General features: G+C 40.4%; 1 protein-coding gene across 1 annotated transcript in view; it reads left to right on the top strand.

Moving 5' to 3' along the window:
* The window catches only part of LOC134799929 (nose resistant to fluoxetine protein 6-like), a 64,167-nt gene that overhangs the window by 29,308 nt on the left and 8,575 nt on the right, over window positions 1-26,284 (top strand). Inside the window, exons 3-8 of the mRNA XM_063772367.1 lie at window positions 2,593-2,717; window positions 3,111-3,319; window positions 19,415-19,611; window positions 19,858-20,027; window positions 23,227-23,412; window positions 25,563-25,742. Of these exons, the coding sequence (XP_063628437.1) occupies window positions 2,593-2,717; window positions 3,111-3,319; window positions 19,415-19,611; window positions 19,858-20,027; window positions 23,227-23,412; window positions 25,563-25,742 (1,067 nt within the window). The remainder of the gene's footprint in view (window positions 1-2,592; window positions 2,718-3,110; window positions 3,320-19,414; window positions 19,612-19,857; window positions 20,028-23,226; window positions 23,413-25,562; window positions 25,743-26,284) is intronic.

The following is a 26,284-nucleotide window of genomic DNA, read 5'->3' as shown; positions in this document are numbered from 1 at the left end:
CGATTAATGCCCATCTCTGACCACGGCATTTTTACACTTTGAGAATATCTGAAAACAAATCAACACAAGGAGCCATTTTGCAAATCCAGTAACATACCAGTAACTTTGTTATTACTTTTGACAGCGCGTGTCATGTGTCAACACAGAGTCGACACAAAGTCGAAACATTGCAACTACTTTGTGACTGCAATATTTCTCAGCCTTAAACCATATTTATACATCATAATTAACAAGTTTCGTAGTATATAAAGCGTTATTTCTGTAATTTAAGTATAGTATACGCATCGAAGTACTAAAAATGCTTCAAATAATATAGTTATGAACACAGGCACTGAGAAGTAAACAATTTCATTTCCGGCTAAACTAAAACAATGTGGTGGCGCGTTGATTATATTACACTTAGTTTATCAAATCACTCGAGCAGTTTAATTCCCCATAATAATTTAAGTCGTATTGTAATATAAATGCAAACAATATATAATTACGTGTTGTAATCCGTTTTAGAGATGGCGTATTAATGTCACTTATTTTTATTTAAGTATTTTTCCATCTGACAGTTTCCATTTGACAGGAACAAAATGAACGAATGAACGAATGATTTTGGCATAAAGCAGTCGCAAACCCGAAACAATGTGTGCACACGGCGACCACACTTTATGTCACTTTGTGTCATGTGTCGACCCTTCCCCATTTCTGGTAACTGTGTCGACACGGCGACGACTCTGCGACTGGAATTGTGACCGAAACAGACGGTGTCGACACAAGATGTGTCAACACCGCGTCGTAACGGCGACTGGAAATGGTTGTATGGGCAGCCAAGTGAAGTTTCTGATTTTTTTTAGCAACTGCGCCGTTTGTCAAGGTTTATGTTACAAAAAGAAACATTCAAAAAACTTCAAGTTTTTTTAAATAAATTTATTGCTTCATCCAGGAATTTCTTAACAAAAGTTAAAACTTAAAAAAATCATAACTCGAAAACTACGAAAAATCGGCTGTCGTACATGGGGTATATTCTGATAGCCCACGAAGTGAGGAATCTAAAAAATTTTGGACGTCAATAAAAAAACATTGTTAAAAGTTGGGTAATGTACGGAACCCTTGGAACGCGAGTCCGACTCGCACTTGGCCGGTTTTTTTATTTCAAATGACCTTACTTATACCTGCTCGTGCATAATGTTATTAGCTATTAACTACTATTAATTACATTAATAAACTTAGTTATATGTTAGGTAGGAAAGGTAGTTAATTTTATTATATTAACGATCTTGTGGCCAACGGGCCAAATCAGCTTTGATTGGCCTTAGAAACAATTGTGCCTGCACTTACTTAGCCTACGAATACAAGTTCGAAAAAATTATACATTTTGAAAGGCTTTATCTCGGAAAATATTAGATGTACAGAGACAATTCTAGTGTCTTATTGTAGCAAATTTAGTCTACTTTAAAAACGCCCTAGGAAGTTACTATCAAAAACTAGTACTTTAGGGTTATAATAGCCCAAATCTAAAAAAAATTGCGGTTTATTAGATTTTTGACAAAGTTGCGTTCGGCGCTCGAGGTCACAAACTTGGATTATTCATTGGGCCAACATCATAAACAAGTCTGCAAAAAATCAGAACTACCGGATTTGACGCAAACGCAAAATGTATAATTTTACTGTATTATTAGGCCTACTGTCCACGGAAGCGGAGCTGCATAGACGCGTATTCGTCATTGTACGCTTGGTGTACGCTTGCTTGCAGCCTACATACAAAACCGCACAACTCTGTCCACGGAGCAGCAACGTTGCCGCTCCGTGGAGTTGCGCGATTTTCACGCGTCTATGCAGCTACGCTTCCGTGGACAGTAGGCCTTAGGTAAGGTATATTATATTAAATGTGAACTGTACGCGTTGACGTAAAACTGAATGAGAAACGAGTTACATTATGAAACCCTCTCGCTCTCGCAAGCCAACACTTTCGTAAACATAATAAGTAATTTGGCGCTGAGCTGGTCACTTCATATCGATTCATTGCAATTAAAACAAACCCTATCTAAAAAACTAGCAACTGTGTTTTTTAAACGTGTAGTTTTAACTCTTCATCGACCTAATATCATCGCAATTTAAGCCTTATGTCGAAACTATAAGGTCCCTTATTTAATTGAGCTTGCTGTAATCTTCCTTACGCAGTTCTACGCGTAGGTAGTAGGTAGAATTAAGAAACGTCAGTTGAAATCATAATTTGCTTAATACACAAGTTTTGCACTTTTCGCAGTCTTAACTTTAAGGATTCACATTAGTAGTGTAACATAAAACATCGTTTTACCTAGGTAGGCCAAAACTCTCAGTGTGTGATGTTACAATTTGGTTCCGAAGAACCAGGCCGCGTAGCCAAGATGCCAATCGCTTACGCTCCGTAGCGATCGAAACGCAACTGTCACTGTCACACCAATATGGAAGAGTGATAGAGAGACATAATGCTTTTTAATTGTAACCTTGGCTAGGCCGGCAGGATTAATAAGATTTCAGCAACTTTGCCGGACAAAGTCTGCTTCTTCATGCAATAAATAATTAAGAGCATACTCAACTAATTTATTTTACTTATTATTGCAGGAGTACTCCTCAAACTGGGTGGATAACTTCAATCACACGCGGCTCCATCGGGGACTATGCGTGTCTCGACGATGTAGCGACCCGAACACGGCTCTAGAGGTTCCAGAACCTTCCATGGACTCGTGGTAAGGCTGACCTTGAAATACATCATGATAAGCATTCATTTATTTTATTTTATAACTCTGAGGGGCGTGCGCCGTGCGCGGCGTAGCCAAGATACGACAAATACAAACAAATACTCCGTGTGGTCATTTCAAAACATTATACTTCTCCGATGGCGTTAACGCTTGTCGATTCTAAATTTCTCACTTTGGCAACACGAGCGTCATGTACCTACTTGTTAGAAAATTACAGCCACGTCCACGATGACTCGATATCTCAGTGAAAAGAAAAAAAGAAAATCACGAAAATCGTTCTTTTTAGATCTTAAATCGTGTGTGTCGGTATCTTGGGAACTTTTCTGAAGTTTTGTCACCTATTTACATTTGGGTTTTATTAAGAAAATCGTTTGTTTCCAGGTTCGCGTCATGCGTGAACGCGAGCACCATGTCGTCGCACAACCTATCAGCGCGTCTATACCAGCTGGACTACTGTCAACGAGGGCAGGAGAGTGCACGGCCTTTAGACGCTGCCGATAGAGCCTTCCCAGTAGTATTAGCAGCCTTGGCGGCTCTTGCTGGTGTCTCTACTGCTTTGGAGTTGCTACTGTCACCACAGACTAAGAAAGGTCAGTATGCTAGCCTCACAACCTTTCTTCCCGTCTGTTCAAGCTGGACTTCTTCAAAGAGAATGACACAAAGTGAGTTTATCTGTCACCCTATAAGTAACAGCTACAACTTGAAGCAGGCACCGTATTTCAGACCTTGGCGCTACATATCGAAACGAAAATACATAGACATAATAAGCTTACAAGCTCACCTTCGTTCGATATTTCGTAATAGCGCCCGAAAGGTTAAGGGCAAGGGAGATGGAGCAAATAACTAACTTAACCAGAAGATACTGGTTTTTTAAACCTGATTGTGGAACACCTGTCCTGTATTAGAGTATGTCTAAGCCCTAAGCTAACTCTGCAGTCTATGTATGCACCTTTGACAGAACAAGCTACATCAGTGTCATTATAAACATTATTATTATTTTCATAGACATTTCCTGGCTTTGTCTGAGCAAATCCCCAGCGGAGTTAGCTTATTGGTCCAACTCTACGATTTTATATTTGTTCGCTGATTTACTTTCGTTTCGACATAGTAACAGAATATGTATACCTACATAGGCAATAGGCAGTATAAATACCTATCAGTTCGAAACTTCGCGAGATTCGCTAACCGGCAAACATGATCACTTGCGTTTGCACGGTTTGCGCAAGGACCAGTCCTTATCTAACTGCAGCCCTGTGTTTTGCGAAATTATCCCACACGGATATACTTTATTTACTCAATGTGGTGCTAATGCTATAGACTTTCGAGAAGTAGTTAAGTAACTCATTCACATCTATTTATTTCTTTAGGCACCCATACAATGGACGATTGGACGCGTGGCAACAATAATAAAACGTAAACCATGCGGAAAGAGAAGAGTCACAGAATGTATTGGTTCCCTTATATTCCGCGACTCTTTCTCACAGACTCTACGAGTAAAAAAAGTATTCAATATAATTTTTAAACGCTGGCAACATTTTATACAAGAGTCATATAGAATAGAGCTGCTTAAGTTTGATATTTCATTAATTCCGGTCTGCTAAAAGAAAGGGCGCCAAAAAACATAGTTTTAATGTGTTAGTTTAGTTAATTTTAGTTTAACCATGTAGTTAAGTTAGTTACTAATATTTTACTCGATACCATCGATACACTTTCGTTGCATTTCTTGCTTGCCTTTGAGCGAGCTGAGCTGCGCGGACGCAGCCATTTGTTTACACAATATGTACATGTCATAACAGATCTGGGCCTTTCGCCGCGGCCCTGACCCGCCTCACGTGGCCGGCGACTTGTCACGGCACGTGTCGATGACCGGTTTAGGGCCAAACGCCGGGCTAAATCAAGTTTAGAGTAAAAATAACTGAGTTAACTGACCCGCTGGTCTACTTGTTTTGGGGAAGAAAGTGAAATAGTTTGCGTAATAAAAGATTCGACGCATAATTATGATGTACCTACAACTATTATTTTTAGATCATAATACCTATTTTATTTAGATAGGTACGAGTAGGTATAGCTATTTACATACGAGTACCGACTTCAGTACGGATATGATGGTCGTTCTTGGTCTACGTGACAGCGTGATAAAACGTTGTCCGTCACTTTCTATACCACGGTGTTAAAAAGTGACAGTTATTTTATCACGTGGATAAAGACGGATATTAAAAGCCATCCATAATACGCCGGCCGGTGTTAAGAAAATGAAGTGTTTATTTATTAGACCTAAGGATGCTGTGATTGCTGTAATGTAATAAAATATTGTAGAGCGGGGGTTGCCAACCTTTATTGCTTCAAGCATGCTCAACCCTCATTTGGTGCAAAAAAACCGTATCTTGTTTTGTATAGGTATCAGTATCAGTCAGGCAATCCAAAAATCAAAGGCCTTCTTGCTACAAAACCCGTTTTCCATACAGTGCACCTAGCTGTTATAGAGTTATTAAGTAATTTAACCTAGAATTTCAATAAAAAATTATCTTCGTCTGAGGTTTATAGATGTCTTCAATTAGCCAAGCCGGTGGCCGGTTCTGTCATAAAAGATCAAGGCCTTAACGGCATCATACCTCTTACTTTTACCAACCACTCGTGTTTTAATTACGCTACTGATTACATCAATGTTTCCTTTATTACAAAATCTGTCACATCTACGACTACCTAAGTGGCGATTCAAATCACACTCATAGTAGAAGAGCCGGCCGCAAAATTTTTAACCGACTTGATACCACGATGAAATGCACAATGGTTTCCCAGAAAAGTTATGCTAAGTCCGAATTCGATAGTCTGCCACGGCGGAACTTGCCGAAAGTACGAAAAAGAAGGCCACTTCCGGTGCGAAAAAAGGGGCTGATTTAACCCATCTGATACCGAGATAGTAGTTATGGCAGCAGTTAGAAATTTACATGTAGACACAGAAAAGCGAAGTCTGCCACTATTTTTTTTGCCGGAAGTGCTTGGCAGACGCTCTCAAAGGTGACCATCGGGACCCCTAAATTAACCCATCTGATACCACCATGAAACCAATGCCAGTCGGTAGGTATGATCTCTCATGTCAGGAATATATAAGTCTGCCAAGGCTTTTCCTGCCGAAACACCATGGCAGACGAGATTATGTAAGCAAGGTCGCCATCGGTTACCCTACACTAACCCATCTGATACCACCATGAAACCAATTCCATTCGGTAGGTATGAACCCCCATTTTAGGAATATATAAGTCTGCCAAGGTTTTTCCTGCCGAAACACCTTGGCAGACGAGATTATAAGCAAGATGACCATCGGTTACCGTACACTAACCCATCTGATACCGCCATGAAACCAATTCCAATCGGTAGGTATGAGCCCTCATTTCATGAATATATAAGTCTGCCAAGGCTTTTCCTGCCGAAACTCCTTGACAGACGAGATTATGTAAGCAACATCCGCATCCGTGGGACCGGTATACGTGATTACTGTAGGCTTATTTATTACTTTATGCTTTTACATATTTGTATATTATTATGTTATTAATGAAATATGTTTATAATTTATTAAACCTATACCTAATACATTGGGAATTCATTACCTGCTTACGGCAGTAGTAGGGAGTAGTGGGTGAGTTCTGGCTCACTTAGCCAGGCCAACAGTCCCTCCCCCTTTTTTTCCCTTGTTGAGGCCCTGCAACCTTACCTTGAACCCAACCTAATGTCATTGTAGCTCGAATCTAACCTAATCTATTTTTATTGCTTTTAGAAAATATTCTAATAACAATTATCTACTTTTGCAAAGTTAAATGTTGAATTCTTTATTTCGCAAAATGGAATTTTAATGTGACTATAATGTATGTGCAATCTACTTAGAAACTGGGTTTAGAAATATAAAAACACACATTTTATATAGGATAATAAGTTTATTCAAGTAATATTCTGAACATATGAGATATAGTAACATCATTACTTATTCTGTGTACAGTGGAGAAAACATGCAAGTTGACATTTTTCGTTTTAAAATAAAGATAAACTAAACAGTATTTGCCACAAACCGATGTTAAAAAACTTTGCAGTTGTTGGTTGGCATAATACCATCTCTTACAATTTCTCTTCATTAACATTTTATGATACCTTCCTGTTTTTATTTACTTAATTTAATTTTTTACTTTTTATGTGATCGGTACTTCATTTATTTTAGATTTTGGGCTAATATTAGTTTGTTAACAGACTTCCAAATCTCAAAGAAGGAGGTTATCAATTCGGTTGTATGTTTTTTTTATTTTTTATTTTTTTTATGTTTGTTACTCTATATCTCCGTCATTCCTGGACCGATTTTGAAAATTAGTTTTTTGATTGTATGTATATGCATACAGATTGGTTCCGTTTTTGTCAAAACCCAGTTCTGATGATGGGATCCATGAGGAATCGAGGGAACTCCTCAAATTTTAAACGCATACATATAGTGATTTTTGGGTTTTTATCATCAAATTGAGCATACACATTCAAAAAAGTGACATTTGATGAAGTGCAACTGCTGATGATGATCAGAACGGAACTCTTCAACGACGCATAGTTCACGTTTGGCGATTTGTCGTCTTCGTTATGTTTGTTAAGCAAGTCAAGTTTTTAAGCCACATTTTTGTCAAGCTCGAGTTCTGATGATGGGATCCATGAGGAATCGAGGGAACTCCTCAAATCTTAAAGGCATGCGTATAGACATTTTTGTATTTTCATCAGAAAATCAAGGATTTTCATTAAAAACTGGCGCATTTGATGAAGTGGAACTGCTGATGATGACCAGAACAGAACTCTTCAACCACGCATAGTTCACGTTTGGCGATTTTTCCTCTTCGTTATGTTTGTTAAGCAAGTCAAGTTTTAAAGCCACATTTTTGTCAAGCTCGAGTTCTAATGATGGGATCCATAAGGAATCGAGGGAACTCCTCAAATATTAAAGGCATAAGTATAGATTTTTTTTGTATTTTCATCATAAAATCAAGCATTTACATTAAAAACTGTCGCATTTGATGAAGTGGAACTGCTGATGATGACCAGAACAAAACTCTTCAACGACGCATAGTACACGTTTGGTGATTTCTAATTTCGATTTTGACTTGGACTGCGACCCGGACTCGGACCCAGAACCGGACTCATACCCGGATCCGGTTCCGACCCGGACTCGGACCCGGACTTGGAATCGAACTCGGACCCGGACTCGGACTCGGACACGGACTCGGACTAGGACCCGGACTCGGACTCGGACCCGGACTCGGAACCGGACTCGGAACCGGACTCGGACTCGGACCCGGACACGGACTCGGACACGGATTCGGACCCGGACTCGGACTCAGACTCGGACCCGGACTCGGACCCGGACCTTGACCCGGAAAACCACTATAATATATATTATATTATAATTCTCTTTATTTATTTTTCGTCTTACGTTAGGTTTGTTATAATATGAATATAAAAGTAAAATATAAAAACACTTACAAAACAATAAAAAATACATATAAACACATTATAAAAAACCTAACCTAGGGTGCCGCCGGCAGCGGGGCTTGGCCCAAGCTGCCGGTGGTCAGGGCCGCAGAGTGAGGAACCGACGTACTATACGCGCCGTGTCCAATATTACCGCCTTCTGCATCTGACCCTTGATCCAACCACCCAGCGAGAGTCTCTCTAGGTGATGGTCGAGACTCTTCGCTATGAGACCGTTCGCTGACACAACTATCGGAACAATGATCGTCGAGTCAACATCCCACATGGCGGTAATCTCGTGAGCTAAGTCTAGGTACTTGCTGGACTTGTCCTTCTCGGCCTTCACGAGATTCTCATCATGGGGGATGGTGACGTCGGCGAGCACGGCCCGGCGCTGCGATCGGTCTATCAGCACGATGTCAGGCTTATTGGCGACAATAGTCCTGTCGGTGATGATAGATCGATCCCAATAGAGCGTGGCACGACCATTCTCGAGAACAGGCGCAGGTAAGTACTTGTAGTACGGTACTTCGCGGTCCACAAGGCCGTATAGAAGAGCAAGTTGCTGGTGAATAATCCTGGCTACGAGATTATGTCTGTGCAAGTACTCACCGTTAGCAAGATGAGAACAACCGGAAATGATATGCCTGAGTGACTCTCCGGGACGGCGGCATGCCCGACAAATGTCGACCGTACCGTCCTTCAGGATATATTTCCGATAGTTGTTCGTCATCATCACTTCGTCCGCAATTGCACAGGCAAAACCCTCGGTTTCTCCGAAGAGGTCCCCGAATCGTAACCAGTTCACCGACGCGAGCAGGTCCACATCGGGTCCCGTGAGGGCCTTGTAGAACCGCCCGTGTAGCGCCTTACTCTCCCATGCCGCCTTGCGATCCGCAGTACTTAGTACCACAGGTTTGCGCCAGTTCTCGTTTGCCAAGGAGAGCGGCGTGAGGTTCCTGTCTACTGCCACCACATCACGATGCATCCCACACTCGTTGTTAAGGAAATAATTCCTGAGATTGTACACCTCGCGGTTGTGGAGATCCTTGGCGTTTAGGAAGCCTCGGCCTCCACACTTCCGTGGGATGTACAATCTCATAACTGACGAGCGTGGGTGTAGCATGCGATGTGTGGTGAGCAGTGACCGGACCCTCCGATCCAGGGCGTCCAGCTCGGTCTGAGTCCACCTTAGTATGCCAAAGGAGTATGTGAGAAGAGGCATTACCCAGGCGTTGAAGGCGCGCACTTTGTTGCCTCCTGACAAAAGACTGTTAAGGACTTTTGTGAGCCGACTGAAAAAGCGCTCCTTCACCGACCGTCTAATACCCTCGTCCTCAATACCCAACGACTGTGACATACCAAGGTATTTATAGGTCTCTGATTCAGAGATAGACCTGAAAGACATTGTCTCAGAAAGTTGTAAATTTGTTGAATTTACAACCTTCCCCTGCTGTACATGCATAACCGCACATTTATATTATAATTATTATTATTACACGTAAATTTGTTCACGAAGAAACCGTGTACCGACTCTTCATGCCATTTTTAATTTGCTGTTATTCTCTACAAATCGACACTAAAAGTATCAAAATATCAAAATATGGAGTTCCGTTTGAGAAAGAAGCAAAACAATTTTGTCTTTGACAGTAATTGAATTATTGTGTGATTTTGAAAGCTAGACAATTCAAGATTTATATTTTTACTCACAAAGACAACACAGAAATTCAATCTCAAATGTAAACCTTCGAACAATTTCCATACATTGACGACATCACTCAAAATTCTTCTTCAAGTCAGATGCCCGCTGGGGCTGCACCGGAGCACACGTATAATTCTTCAAATAAAAATGACAGCTTGATTTGACATTAAATCATATACGCACACGAGAAAGTATACCAGTAGATAAATTGTATTTCAAAAAATAGGGTACATAAATATCAGCTCGCGTCTCCTTTAAATTTGATTTGCTGTTATTTACGGGTCATAATGGTTGAAAACCTCAGTAAACTATCTTAAAACAATACGATTACAGTCGAATTTAAGTATTATGTTCCTTCAAATCAAAACTCGCTTAAAATGAAAAAAGTTTAAAGACTCATCCTTTACTGATTGGGATTAATTTTCATTTTGCGTCATTTTAAAAACGTATTTGACTTCTGTACGTCAATTAATTTTGATGACAATTGTAATCTTGTAATATATTATAGAACTTTTATCTTAAAATATTGCCTATTAACAGGAAGCGTTATGTAATTCGTATAAGTAATACCTGAATAGTGATGGGTAGGACATCAATTTAAAATGAGTTTGTATGAGTACCTCATTTTCTAAAATGAGGTGTTACAATGTCTTACTTCAAATGAGGTGAGGTACTAGCATATATTCAGCGTCGACTATTCCATTAACTCCAACGGCGACAAAAATATTTAATGTATATACATATTTATGTATTCATCACTTCCTTTATAAATAAATAAGTAGTAATATTTAATTGGAGTGCAATTCTGGAGGTTAAGAATAGAACTTTTAGGAGAAAGATAATTTTAGAATCAAACTAAGAACATAAAGTACCTAACTTAATTTGCTGCTTTTATGAAACTTGTTCTAATGTAGCTCTTTTTTATTGTTAGATTGTTTAGACTTCCTCCTTGCTACTTGATATAATTTTAAGTATAATAATCACTAGCGACCCGCCCCGGCTTCGCACGGGTTAGCAAATTATACACCTAAACCTTCCTCAAGAATCACTCTTTTGATAGGTGAAAACCACATGAAAATCCGTCCAGTAGTTTTTAAGTTTATCGCGAACATACAAACAAACCCACAAACAGACAGACGCGGCGGGGGACTTTGTTTTATAATATGTAGTGATATATTTCATAAGTACCTATTAACCATAAAACTACCACATTTTTAACAAACTAAGGAGAACAAATTCAATATTTTCACTAGTCATTATTATATAGAAGTGACTAACTTACCACCTCAGATAATTTAACAGTAATATCATCAATATGATAATAAACAAAGCACCATTCGCGCCTGCCGCACCGGCTACATTTACACTTCATTTTTTCATGCAAAGGGCACCAAGGAAGATCCGCGGGTATATTTACTGGCAAAAACTATGTCCATATTTTGTTATGATTATAAGAATTATCACTAGGTATTAGGTATTAGAGAACTAAAATTAGCTAGGTAGTGAACGAAGTACGAACAAAATAAATATAAATATGTCATAATCATAACTTGACAGTTCCAAGTCGTTTACAAAGAATGTTAATAAAAAGTATTGCAAATTCAAATCGGTATAATTTACATCTACATTTTTATTTTACCTATGAAAATTATACTTACTTTTTATTTAATAAACTTTAAACTTATTGAAATTATCATAAATTGTGTACGCTACCGTATTATATTTCAATAATATTTTAGTTACTTAAGGGATTTCTGTTTCTAAGCAAGCTTCGTAAATGCCCGCCTGGTATACAGAGGGCGTAACGCGAACCAAGTTCGTCATGTTGCCTCCCTGTCACACTTACGTACGAATTTACAAGTGCGACAGAGAAGCAACACGTCGAAATTCGTTTTGAGACTGATTTCTCGCGCCATTTTGACACGTAAGTTAGGATCAAAAAGGCGTAAGATGTATGAAAGCTTGCAGCGCTTACGCTTGTTGTCTTTCGTGTTTAATTTTTAACGTATTTTCGGTGGTGACGCGAGGCGATATTGAAGTACGGCGCGTGTCTGTCTCACTCCCTCTTTGGGTATTTCTAATTCATTGTTTCATTTTGAAAGGATTTCTGAGGTGTTCATGTCACAGAGAGGCGGTGAGCGGTACAAACTCAATGCTTTTCTCGGTGGACTTTTTGTCGTTGCAATAAGGTTTGTAGTTCGGCAGTTGACAGTGTGGACCATTACGTCCATTACTCGTTTCTTCATTTGAGTTTTGAGTGTCGGCGAGCGGGCGAGCACCTCGAGCGCCTCGCGCGATCCAGGGACTCTCTTGCGAGGTTATGAGGAGCGTATGAGTTTTGAAGGTCGCGAGTGAAATTGAAAGGATAAGAGTTTTTTTAAATTTGAAGTGTGTGAATGATTTGTGTGGCAAGAGGTGTTTGTGATGCGCGCGAGTAAATGAGTAAAATGAATAGAGGAGTGATGTAAGACATTTTTGCGGTATGAAGTACTGCGACAAATTAACAAAATGAGTGGTACAAATGAGGTGCCTCACGAGTGAGCGACTCAACACTATACCTGAAAGTCTTGTACCTAGATCTGTAATACCATGGATTGCGACGAATAAATGATTATGATTATGCCGTTCGTTCCGTCTATATGTATAATGCGTGTACGTGCTGTTCTCTGAAAATCTTTAAGAAAAAATAACGGCTAGACCAGCACGAAGTACTAGCGAGTTTTTGCGGCTTTGGAGACCGAGATAAAGCTTACAGGCCAATACCGCTGTGGCCTGGTTATTGTTATGTATACCTATGTATCGAATGTTTTAAAAAAAATTTACTATAAAAAGCAATGTTTTATTTCGATTAGGTCTACATTTTGTGCATATTGTATATCTGAAGTATTTTCGTACTAAACTTGAAACTTTCGTTGAAACTAAATAAAATAATTATTCCTAATATACAGTCACCTGCAATTTATGTCACACAACACACAACGAAGGCCGCAAAAATATCTGACACGATCTTATTTGTAGAACCATAAGAGCATGTCATATGTTTTTGCGGCCTTCGAAGAGTAGGTACCGGTCATTATCACCAACTTTGCCCGCATTTAAAAAAAAACACGAATTTCTCAAAAAAAAAAACAAATCGTAATTACTTTTTTTGCTCAGCACGTCCATTGTGATCAAACGCATCAGTTTATTTGAAGAAAAAATATTTTTATCGTGTTTTTACCCATTTTTTTTGCGTTTTAGAGGGTGGGCAAAGATATCCGGAGTTTTCGCCAACATTGCCCACGTCAATTTGGTATTCAAATACAGCTCGTATGATGATGATGTCTAAGGATCACTGGTTTTGGGCAATCCTACCATTCCCTGTTAATAACTTAGCGATAAGTGTAAAAACTTTTAAATAAATTTGCTGGGCAATGTTGCCTACCCGTTTTTGCTCATTTCCATATAAGGCTCGCCTAAGCATTTTACAAAGGCTAGGGTTGTCACTTTTGAGAAAATCTGTTACAGTAGTTTAATGGCCAAAAATATGATTTTTGCTGTGTTTTTCATTAGTTAACGGGATAAAACATCTAAGTAAAGGATAATAAGACAAATTAAATACAGTATATATTTATAAACTTAGTTTAGTGTACAAACATAACCTTATTTTACATGCGAAGTTGGGTAAATTAGATGAAAGTGACAACCCTAATCCGTTTTTGGTGGTGGGCAATGTTGGTATGGATGCCAAATCACCGGATTACTTTGCCCACCGCTAAAACTCGCTAAAAATTACAAATTAAAGATATCTTATTGATACTGTTTTAACACCCCCTGGCACTGATTAAAATAACCGACTTGGTTTCACATTACATCTCAAAACTTTTTGAAGTGAAAATTTCTTTAGCGGCGTGTAATAGTGCCCTTGCGGCCTATTTGCTGAATAAATGTTGAAGTTTGAAGTTTGCATGCCAAGTTTCGTGCTTTCTGCCGGATGGGACAGGATTTAGGATGGGTCAGACCAGGACCGCATTTTTGCAGGTTCATCTTTTATTAGCCAGACTCTACCTCCATACTAAATCGAGCTAAGGAGTCGCACTATAAAGAAATATTGAACATTTTCTTTCAAGTTGATATACAGGGTGTCCATGCATTAGGGTATTTATATTCAATATTCAATAATTTATTCATAAAATCAATACAATTTTACACGTCAATGGTATTTAGAACCAGTATACAAAGTATCATAACAAATTACGATTTTTTTACTTTGGAGCAACCTGTATGTGTTAGTAGCTCCTGAGGTAATAAATAGTATGACTAGATTTTGCCTCGTGCGCGGGGCCCGAGGGCCCCGCGGTCTTCTTGTAGTTTGTTGTTGGTGCTGTTGTTTTTGTTGTAGTAGTAGTAGTAGTAGTTTGTTTTCCAGAGGGAAAAAGAAATAAAGTTGTACTTTTGCTAGGACGAAAAGATCCGCGTGAAAGCACTACATTCCCGCAGCTCGGCCTGGCCTCGCGTGCTTGGGAACTCGTAAGGGACGCTCCGGGCCTTCGGCCCTACGCGGAGCTCGGCCTTCGTCCTTCGCTGGGTTTCGAAGCTCAGCGTCGGGCCTTCGGCCCGCCGCTTCGCTTATTAAAACAGTTGGGAGGGTTGGTTTTGCTTCGGGGCTTAAGCGGGAAGTTGGAGCTTAAACACGACCCAATAGGAAAAGTGTCTTAGACAAGCGAAACGGCGGGCCGAAGGCCGAAGGCCGTAGGCCAACTTCCCCCTCTCGTGTGACGCTTCGGGCCTTCGGCCCTACGCGGAGCTCGGCCTTCGGCCTTCGCGAGCCTCGACGCTTCGCCGTCGGGCCTTCGGCCCGCCGGCTTCGCTTATCAAGACAGTTGACTTTGTAGAACCCTTGGGGGAACTGCATTCACGCAGCTCGGCCTTCGGCCTCGCGTTTTGGGAGTCGGGGTGGAGGCTCCGGGCCTTCGGCCCTCCGCCGGGGTCGGCCTTCGGCCTCCCGGCCTGAAGCTCGCCCTTCGGGCTCGCTTAACACACTTTTTGTATAGGATTTTGCTTTGTTCGTCATTCCCGCAGCTCGGCCTTCGGCCTCGCCCAAAATTACTGGGGGCGGGGCACGCTTGGATATTCGGGGTGAAGCTCCGGGCCTGACGGCCCTACGCGGGGTCGGCCTTCGGCCTCCCGGCCTGAAGCGCGCCCTTCGGGCTCGCTTAACCTACTTGGAAATTTGAATTTTGCCCTTGTCGCCCGCCATTTTGGATTTTTCCAAAAATTTTTTTTACATGGTAATGCTGGGCCCCCTAGCTCGCCGCATGCCAAATCTCAGCGCACTCGGACCAACTTGAAAAATTAAAAAAAAAAGTCGGCCATTTTGAAATTTTTTAAATGCAGTTTGATTTGTTTCGGGGCCCTCTATGACATTTGGTCGAGCACCCCCCACTTACCTCGCACCGTTTAAAAGTTGCCATACAAAATTAAAATGACCATTATTTCCGCCATCTTGGATTTTTTCCAAAAAATTTTTTTTTCATAGGAATCTAGAGGCTTCTATCTCTCGCCATGCCAAATCTCAGCGCGCTCGGACCAACTTGAAAAAAAAAAAAAAAAAGTCGGCCCGTTTGAAAATTTTTAAATGCAGTTTATTTTGTCTCGGGGCCCTCTATGACATTTGGTCGAGCACCCCCCACCTATCTCGCACCGTTCAAAAGTTGCCATACAAAATAAAAGGGGCCATTTTTTCCGCCATCTTGGATTTTTTCGAAAATTTTTTTCCCATACGAATCTAGAGGACCCCGAGATTCCGTGACCAAAATTTCAGCGCGCTAGGACAAACTTGAAAAAATTAAAAAAAAAAGTCAGCCATTTTGAAAAAAAATGGCGGCGTCAAAAACTGCCAGGGTCCCTCTATGACATTTGGTCGAGCACCCCCCACCTACCTCCCACCGTTTGGCCGGGCCGTCGAACATTTTTCTGACCGGAAGCGGTAGGCCAAAAGTCGGAATTTTCTGAAGTCACGAGACCGCCCTCTATACGACCGTACCAAAGTCTAACACCCCACGAACCTCCTTCTGGGAGAACAATCATGTCAATTAATCAGTCGTGTTGCAGCTTTAAATAAGATTAATTATTAATTATTAAATTAAATTAAATTAATTAAAACTTTCTTCGACCGTTTTGATTATCTTTTTTATTTATGACATTAATAAGATTCTGACTTTTGACAAATGTCATCATTGCCGCACATTTTCAAACAAATTGTCAAAAGCACTGCCAATGATTAATACAGTATGTTTCTTTTTGTTGTCGATTATTGGAATTAACTTTTGTTTGATAATTTAATGTTTTATCTTTTGTTCTAATTAAAAAGAAATTACCGTTAGAGCATTTCTGAGAAGTAACCCTATGTGGGATTTCAGGGTTTGTCCAATGGCTAAGGTCACCCTGTATTTAAAAACGTAAACGTTAAAGTTTTTGGGATATATGTATAGTAGACTATTTATACTCCACATTGATACCATAAGAAGTTAATAAAACTGCCTGAAAGTTAGAGAGGACTATGGAGGAGATTACTGTTTACTAGCTTTTGACTTAACTCCTGGCCCCTGTTTCACCAACGTGACAGGTGCGACGAATTGTAAAATCACTGTTGCTGACGTCACAGGCATCCATGAACTACGGTTACCGCTTACCATCGGGCGGGCCGTATTCCTGTTTGCCACCATCATTGTATTATTAAAAAAAAACTTTATGATATCGGAAAAAAAAACAGATATTTCTCTTGCTAAGTTTATGACAATTGTCACAGAAACACTGCAATTGTCACGAAATTCCGACATATAACTCATTACCTGTCAAGAATTACCTACAATTCTTCTAGATCTTTGACAATTGTCAGAAACTTCACAGGAGAAATATCTGTTTTTTCCGATATAATAAAGTTTTTTTTTAATAATACAATGATGGTGGCAAACAGGAATACGGCCCGCCCGATGGTAAGTGGTAATCGTAGCCCATGGATGCCTGTGACGTCAGCGATAGTGATTTTACAATTCGTCGCACCTGTCACCGATGTGAAATTGGGGTCTGGCCTCTATTTCACTACGGTGGCAGGTGCGACACTTGTCGACATCACAGTTGGTACTGACGTTACAGGCCTCCATAGGCTACGGTAACCGCTTACCATCAGACGGGCGGTGTGCTTGTTTGCCACCAACATGTTAATAAAATAAAAACTCCATTATATCGCCAAATACTAAGTACTTATTTTGCGAAGCTAATGACAATTGTCACAAGAAACACGACAATTGTCGGTAATTCTTGACAGCAAATGAGTTCTGTGTAACACTATATGAGTAAAATGAATATAGGCGTGGAATCGAATGTATTTGCAGCCAACAAAATGCCAATGTTTGTTCAGCTACCTGTTCACCTGTTTAAATTGCTTATTATCAATTTAGATCCGGATTTTAAACCTGGCTGACATCGGATAGCCATTTATATTGATGTCAATGGTGTTGGTGAATATTTTAATTCATTCGGGCGAAAACCGGAAGGTTGGTTGGGTATCATAAAATGTTCATGGAGAGAAATTGTAAAGGCCCCAGTACACAATGGGCCATTGCCGGCCACTCCAAGGGACGCAGCCATGCGGTAGAATGAGATAGCAATATCATTTGCTCCCTCTAACGCATAAATGCGTCCCTTGGAATGGCCGGCGATGGCCCATTGTGTACTGGGGCCTTAAGATATGGTATTGTAATCAACAACTGCAAAGTTTTTTTTACATCGGTTTGTGGCAAATACTGTTTAGTTTATCTTTATTTTAAAACGAAAAATGTCAACTTGCATGTTTTCTCCACTGTACACAGAATAAGTAATGATGTTACTATATCTCATATGTTCAGAATATTACTTGAATAAACTTATTATCCTATATAAAATGTGTGTTTTTATATTTCTAAACCCAGTTTCTAAGTAGATTGCACATACATTATAGTCACATTAAAATTCCATTTTGCGAAATAAAGAATTCAACATTTAACTTTGCAAAAGTAGATAATTGTTATTAGAATATTTTCTAAAAGCAATAAAAATAGATTAGGTTAGATTCGAGCTACAATGACATTAGGTTGGGTTCAAGGTAAGGTTGCAGGGCCTCAACAAGGGAAAAAAAGGGGGAGGGACTGTTGGCCTGGCTAAGTGAGCCAGAACTCACCCACTACTCCCTACTACTGCCGTAAGCAGGTAATGAATTCCCAATGTATTAGGTATAGGTTTAATAAATTATAAATATATTTCATTAATAACATAATAATATACAAATATGTAAAAGCATAAAGTAATAAATAAGCCTACAGTAATCACGTATACCGGTCCCACGGATGCGGATGTTGCTTACATAATCTCGTCTGTCAAGGAGTTTCGGCAGGAAAGGCCTTGGCAGACTTAAAAATTTCCGAAATGAGGGTTCATACCTACCGACTGGAATTGGTTTCATGGAGGTATCAGATGGGTTAATGTAGGGTAACTGATGTACACCTTGCTAACATAATCTCGTCTGCCAAGGTGTTTCGGCAGGAAAAGCCTTGGCAGACTTATATATTCATGAAATGAGGGTTCATACCTACCGACTGGAATTGGTTTCATGGCGGTATCAGATGGGTTAGTGTACGGTAACCGATGGTCATCTTGCTTATAATCTCGTCTGCCAAGGTGTTTCGGCAGGAAAAACCTTGGCAGACTTATATATTCCTAAAATGGGGGTTCATACCTACCGAATGGAATTGGTTTCATGGTGGTATCAGATGGGTTAGTGTAGGGTAACCGATGGCGACCTTGCTTACATAATCTCGTCTGCCATGGTGTTTCGGCAGGAAAAGCCTTGGCAGACTTATATATTCCTGACATGAGAGTTCATACCTACCGACTGGCATTGGTTTCATGGTGGTATCAGATGGGTTAATTTAGGGGTCCCGATGGTCACCTTTGAGAGCGTCTGCCAAGCACTTCCGGCAAAAAAAATAGTGGCAGACTTCGCTTTTCTGTGTCTACATGTAAATTTCTAACTGCTGCCATAACTACTATCTCGGTATCAGATGGGTTAAATCAGCCCCTTTTTTCGCACCGGAAGTGGCCTTCTTTTTCGTACTTTCGGCAAGTTCCGCCGTGGCAGACTATCGAATTCGGACTTAGCATAACTTTTCTGGGAAACCATTGTGCATTTCATCGTGGTATCAAGTCGGTTAGAAATTTTGCGGCCGGCTCTTCTACCATCAAGGGTAACCCAATATGTTAAAATCTGCCAAAGTACCTAACTAAGTATTTCAACTGCAGTGCATGGTAAAAAAGTGGCGTAAAGTAGTTAGATCCACTCAGACGTACAAAATCAATGCGTTCCTTCAAAGTTCAAATATTACGGTTCAGTGTCCAAAATGGCAAAATTCTCCTCAATTTTTGTCAGTCCGTATACTCCGTATATCGCAAGAATTTTCCTCGTATTTTTCAGAATACCAATGGGCGTTATGTTGGTCCCTCCCCGGCTGCTGGCGGGCGCTGCGGGCTCCGCCGCCGGCCGTGTCCGCCGCCGGCGACCTGCGGGTCTTCGACGGGGTCCGGGTGTTCTGCATGATGTGCGTCATCATTGAACACGTGTGCTGGCTGAGCACCATCTCTTATCTTACTGATATACGGTATTTTGAGACGGTGAGTACAGATAGATCATTCTTTATTCATACTCATACTTTCGCTGTGGGCGTCGGTGATAAAAGTGAGAGGTATTGGAACACCATCGCTTATGTAGCTGATACACGGTTTTAAGATTCTGTTTGGGGTTGTTAGAATTGTCCCGATGAATTTTAGTTGCCTGTGAAAAGAAAAGTACATTCAGCGATAAAATCTTGTACAAAAATTTAAATTTTAGCCAAAAACTTATTTTCAATAATATTGCAGATCCGCCGCTCCGGCGACGCGATCCTCCTGGGCAACTCGACGCTGGTAGTGCAGGTGTTCTTCCTGATGGCCAGCTTCCTGCTGGCGCACAAGATCCTTCTCCAGGCCTCTAAGGGGTCCATACCGCCGTGGCGGTCATTCTTCTCCACCATGATCAATAGGATCATCAGGTTCAATTATAACCTTACAAATGACACCTACAAAGTTTTATTAATGTTTTTAGGTTATGCTGGTTACCTAAAGCTTTCTCGCAATTCAGAGATACCGTCAAATGTAATTAGGGCGAGCGAAGCGAGCCCTATCACTAATCGACGAACTATGCATTCTTGTGGTACACTTTACGGAAAAACTACTGCACTGTTAGGTTTGAAATTTAACATAGTAATTTAAATTGATGTCTAGATGTGTTATCAAACATAAAAATATCTTTTTATAAACCTAAAAAAATAAAATAAAGTAATAACACTTTGTATTACTACTAGCGCCATCTGTTGGCAAAATGATGAATTAACATTCGTGCTAATGTTAATTATTTCTTTCTTTAACAGATGGCGTTAGTAATAAATAAATATTGGACATTCTTATACAAATTGACTAAGTAAGAAGGCTTGTGTTGTGGGTATTCAGACAATACGATACCTATGTGGTGTTTTCAAGTTCAATAATGTCGATGGCGCTTACGCCATTAACAACGATGAATACCAAAGTGGGTACAATTTTGGATTCAACCCACCTCGCTTCACTTGGTTTGATTCCCATTTTAGCAATTAAGTTTTTGTGAATACCTACTAGAACAATCAATCTTGCTGTATATTTACTGCGGAGGTCAATTTACTCGTATGTTTTGTGACGCTGACGATGTGATGATCAGTCATGTTGTGTTAGCAAACTTAAATCGGGTATTTTCAGTTTGAGATACAGTTTTGGCGCCATTAATTTATTACGTAAGACGATTTTGGGGTGGAGGGGGGTCGAACATATCTTATTTTTTCTTACAAGGGGGTGGGAGGGGGTTTTCATAGTTCTTAAGTAAGATCACAAAGATGCGATATTTTTTTTAATTTCTATGAAATTATGACGTTTAAAATAATACTTCCACACTCTATGCTATCAAACACGGTGCAGAGTTAGCTTAAACGAGCTCAAGTACCTTTGTACAGGTACAAATAAACATTCATAAAAATATTTTTTTGAAAATTAATTATATTGGTGGGAGGGGGACGGGGTCAGCCTATTCTTATTATTTCTTACATAGGGGAGGGAAGGGGTCAAAAGCTGGCAAAAATTGTCTTACGTAATTAATTAATGGCGCCTTTAGTGTTACTATTGCTTGGAACTGCTAAAATTATAAATAAAGGTAAGCATAATTAATACAAACTTCAGTGACTTAAGGGGCCCACTGATTAACAGTCCGCCGGACGGTATCGGCCTGTCAGTTAGAACAAAATTTTGACAGTTCCGAACAACTGACAGGCCGATACCGTCCGGCGGACTGTTAATCAGTGGGCCCCTTTAGGGCCGATACAGACGGACTACAACCCGGCTGCAACTTGTATGGGAACTGCACGCCAATCGAAACGTCGGCGTGCAGTTCAGCAAAATGACCCAGTACCCTGGCAGTACCTAGTGGAACTCAGGTTTGGTGTAACAAAGGCACATTATGAGCACTTAGGAGAGTAGTACCCAAGATAGAGCCGATGCCGAACCCTGGCAGTACCTAGTGGAGCTCGGGTTTGATGCAACATACATAGACACACGCTGTTTTGGATATCCGACTCGTCATGATGATCACTGGGTAGATCAGTACTTTCAGTACCCAAGATAGCTGATGCTGAACCCTGACAGTGCCTAATGGAGCTCGGGTTTTATACAACATAGGCACACGCTGTTTTGGTCATGCAACTCGTCTTGATGAGAACTTAGGAAAGTATTAGTACCCAAGATAGAGCTGATGCTGAACCCTGGCTGTACCTAGTGGAACTCGATCAGGTTTGATGCAACATAGACACACGCTATTTTGGACATCCGACTCGTCATGATGAGCACTTGGGAGAACAGTACCCAAGATAGAACTCATGCTGAACCCTGGCTGTACCTAGTGGAACTCAGGTTTGTTGCAACATAGGCACACGCTGTTTTGGCCATCCGACTCGTCTTGATGAGCACTTAGGAGATTAGTACCCAAGATAGAGCTGATGCTAAACCCTGGCTGTACCTAGTGGAACTCAGGTTTAGTGGAACTCAGGTTTAGTGCAACATAGGCACACGCTGTTTTGGTCATCTGACACGTCTTAATGAGAACTTGGAAGAGCAGTACCCAAGATAGAGCTGATGCTGGACCCTGGCTGTACCTAGTGGAACTGTGTGTGTTAGTTTATGTGCGGAGCAGCGTGATTACCGCCAGTAGGTGTCCAGACGGGATAGTTTTTCGATCAATTGTGTGGAGTGGACGCAAAAATAAATTCAAGAACAGACCCAACATTATATAGGAAAGCCAGTTGGGTTCCTTACAAAAAGTACTGGGCGGCCGTGTAGGATGTAATAAGCACTTATGAAATTGTATATTACGTGTGGATGATATTGGCAATTTGATTTTGTCGTCTGGACACGTTTTTAAAGGACAAAGTAAAAGCTGTAACAGACAGGCGTACCGGACAGCAACCGGTTCGGTACGTTAAAGTAGAAAACCTCCGCGAGCCCTTACAAAGCTCTGCTTTTTGCTAGTTATTATAGTTGAACAAAGCATGGTTTACGATGACATTTAATGACACTAAAAAATTAGGTATAAAAGGCATTTATAAAACGTCCTATCTATGGAAGATAGAGGTACCTACTCCATATTCCATAGCAGTGTTGGCCGAAACGTTAATGCAATTGAATATGACCATTAACCAGTACAAATTGAACCGTCAACTGTAACCGTCCGTTACCGTTTACGATTCAATTTGTACTGGCATAGGTCAATTGCAATTAACGTTCGGCCAACACTGTTCCATAGGAGTGCGAGTGGCTTTGGTAACTTCAAACTGTCAGATTTTGCGAATTTGGTGTTATCTAAGTAAAGGTAATAGGGTAGATATTTCCTAAGAGGGTCGAATGAATTTATCCGAGTTTGAAGTTAAGCGACACATAGGTCCAGTAGGTAGGTGTGTTATTGTCACCCGACATTGACAAAAAAATCTTCGTCACTTGACTCGCCTTTGGTGTCACGCGGCTGAGAAGTTTAGCTGTGCCTGTACCTTTATTTTCACCATAGATTCAGCTTGAGGTTTCAGACTTGTACCTATTTAACAAAATACAAAGTAGGTACTTGCATTGTACCTATATTATATGCTCGTTTATAAAACGACTTTATTTTGAATGTAACAGAATCAGCCCGTCGTACTACATGGTGGTATGGTTCGCGGCGACGTGGTGGTCGCGGCTGGGCGCCGGGCCGCAGTGGGCGCCCCGCGTCGACGCGGAGGCCGACGTGTGCCGCTCCAAGTGGTGGGTGCACCTGCTCTACCTCAACAACGTGCTGGACGCGGACAACAAGTGTTTAGTGCAAACCTGGTGAGTGAAACTCGAAGTTAGGAAAGGATATATATCTAACCAGATCTGTCTGGCAGACAAAGCTCTCAATGTAACGCAGGAAATGGGTACCATGTATCATCATCATTATTTTTTTATTTTTTTTTCTCACGTTATCCCGGCATTTTTGCCACGGCTCATAGGAGCCTGGGGTCCGCTTGAAAACTAATCCCACGATTAGACGTAGGCACTAGTTTTTACGAAAGCGACTGCCATCTGACCTTCCAACCCAGAGGGGAAACTAGGTCTTATTGGGATTAGTCCGGTTTCCTCACGATGTTTTCCTTCACCGAAAAGCGACTGACAAATATCAAATGATATTTCGTACATAAGTTCCGAAAAACTCATTGGTACGAGCCGGGGTTTGAACCCGCGACCTCCGGATTGAAAGTCGCACGCTCTTACCGCTAGGCCACCATCATGTTTAAAGTAAATTTTAAAGTTTAATAAATCATTTATTTTATATTCTATTGTTGATGGAGTATCTTCGGTCTTTCCCTACTAGACTCCATCTCTTGAGTATTTAATACAAAAAATAGACCCCACTTTTTCTCTTGCTCCATTTAACGGAGTCTGAATACTCTGAATCTGCCTCTACTTCTTTCATATCAGTATCTTTTTCCTTTCAGTCACCCTTCCAAAACAGTCTCAGTTTCTGGAGTTATAAGTACAGTGTGGAAAGATAAGTCGGGCCCTGGAGGGAAACTACCTTAAATCCTTAAGCTGGCTCATTTTACTTAAAGGAGACATTCCTTTATTTTTAAAAAGAAACAAAACTGCATTCAAAGATTTTCTAAAACTCGCTTGCCTCGCCCGGGACTCGAACCGACTAAAAATTCCAAAAAATAAACACTCGCAATTTTATTACACTAGTCGATACAGTTAATGTTAATGATAACATTTCTCCAAGAAACATAAGGTCTTACACTCGTCTGTCATACATAGAGATGGGCCGCGGGTATTTACCCAATTTACCCACCCAGGTAAATACCCGGTAAATACCCATCTACCCGGTATTTACCCGTATCTACCCAAATGGACGGGTAGATTCATTTCTTGTTACACATGTCGATTTGTGTTAAAGTGGAGATATAAACCGAGTTAATGGTTGTAATTATTGTGTGTCATTTAAAATGAAATGGTTTAGTGAAACCTGCAGTTGTAACTAAAGAATTTTTAGTACAATTTTGATAAATATTAAAAATAAGGCCGTCATAAGAGTATTTTTTTTTATTTGAGTACATTAACGTACTTATACGTTGATAATACACATTCGAACTTCGGTCGGCGGGGGGTGTGGCTGGGGGGAGGGGGGTAAAAGTGATTTTTTTCATATTGCTTGGAATCTGTCATTAATATCGAAAAGTGTTGTATGTACAAACTAAAGAAGACAGAATTTCTTACAAAAAAGGTTATATACATTTTTGTCCTAAAACTAACTATATTTGACTTATGAGCTTCCCAAGTTGTGATACTGCACAATTTTTTTTTATTATAATTTATAAGTAATCTTTATTTTCATCTTTCTAATGTATATTAAAAGCGTTTTAAAACAGTTCCGGAAGCCAGGGAATGATTTAACACGATTTTCATAATTGGACTGATATGTTAAAATCGAACTTCACCTCATAGCAACCTTTTCGTAATTAGTTTGAACATACATTTCATGTAACATTATAAAAAAATACTTAAATTAATATTATTTATGCTCACATACCATTAAACACATCAAACTTAGAAGAAAAACGAAAATACCCGCGTATTTACCCGCGGGTAGGTAAATATCGGGTATTTACCCGGGTAGTTACCCATCTCTAGTCATACAAAATATCCATAAAATCTAATATTTAGTACTCAAGATTTTTTTAGACAAGCAAAATTGAAGAAGAAAAAGAAAAATCTTTGAATGCAGTTTTGTTTGTTTTTAAAAATAAAGGAATCTCTCCTTTAAGTAAAATGAGCCAGCTTAAGGAATTAAGGTACCCACTTTCCCTCCAGGGCCCAACTTATCTTTCCACACTGTATATCAACATAAATTTTAATCATTGCTCCACGCGCACGACCTATCGATCCTTGAGGGTCTATTTCTTTCTTTCGGTGGACTCCATGATGATGATGAATCGACACCGCAGGTACCTGGCAGCAGATATGCAACTGTACGCCGTCGCCTTGCTGCTGACGCTCGCCCTGGCGCGCTGGCGGCGCGGCGCGCTGCCGACACTGATGGCGTTGCTGCTCATCTCCGTCGGCGGCCTGTTCGCCATCTCCTACTGCTTGAAGCTTGTCTCCACGTTCGTCATGCATAACCCGGAGTAAGTGCAGTTTTACTCGTTATTTACACCTCTTCCTAATTGAGGACCGTTACTAATTAAGTAATTGTTAATCTAAATATTCAGTCTCTCACGGATGTAGAGTTTATTGCTATTTCAAATTGAACCGTGTCTCGGAGCAAAATAAGAGATCATAGGCTACTAGCAATTAAGTGTTCCGAAAATTACCATTAAACCCAAGAACTGTCTCGCTCACCTATACATACCTACGAGTCCTACGACGTAAATTCCGTAATCAAATGAGATAATTATAATTCTGTAATTTGACTTTTCTCTCTCGGTCACGTTTTTATCTATCGATATATCTACTTCCGTGGTCTATTACACATAATACCTAACCTGAAATAAATTAAAAGTGGATAAATTTACTGTCTTGGATGAGACCTGAACTCACGACCACTGGGTGGCCAGCCCAGTGCGCTGTCATCTGAGCTACCAATATCAATAAGACTCGGATGATGAGCTCAGGTGGCAGAGCACTGGGCTAGCAAACCAGTGGTCGTGAGTTCAAGTCTCACCCAAAA

Source organism: Cydia splendana, chromosome 19 (genome assembly GCF_910591565.1).
Source record: "Cydia splendana chromosome 19, ilCydSple1.2, whole genome shotgun sequence".
Classification (NCBI taxonomy): Eukaryota; Metazoa; Arthropoda; class Insecta; order Lepidoptera; family Tortricidae; genus Cydia; species Cydia splendana.
This window is presented reverse-complemented; position numbering and strand designations above follow the sequence as displayed.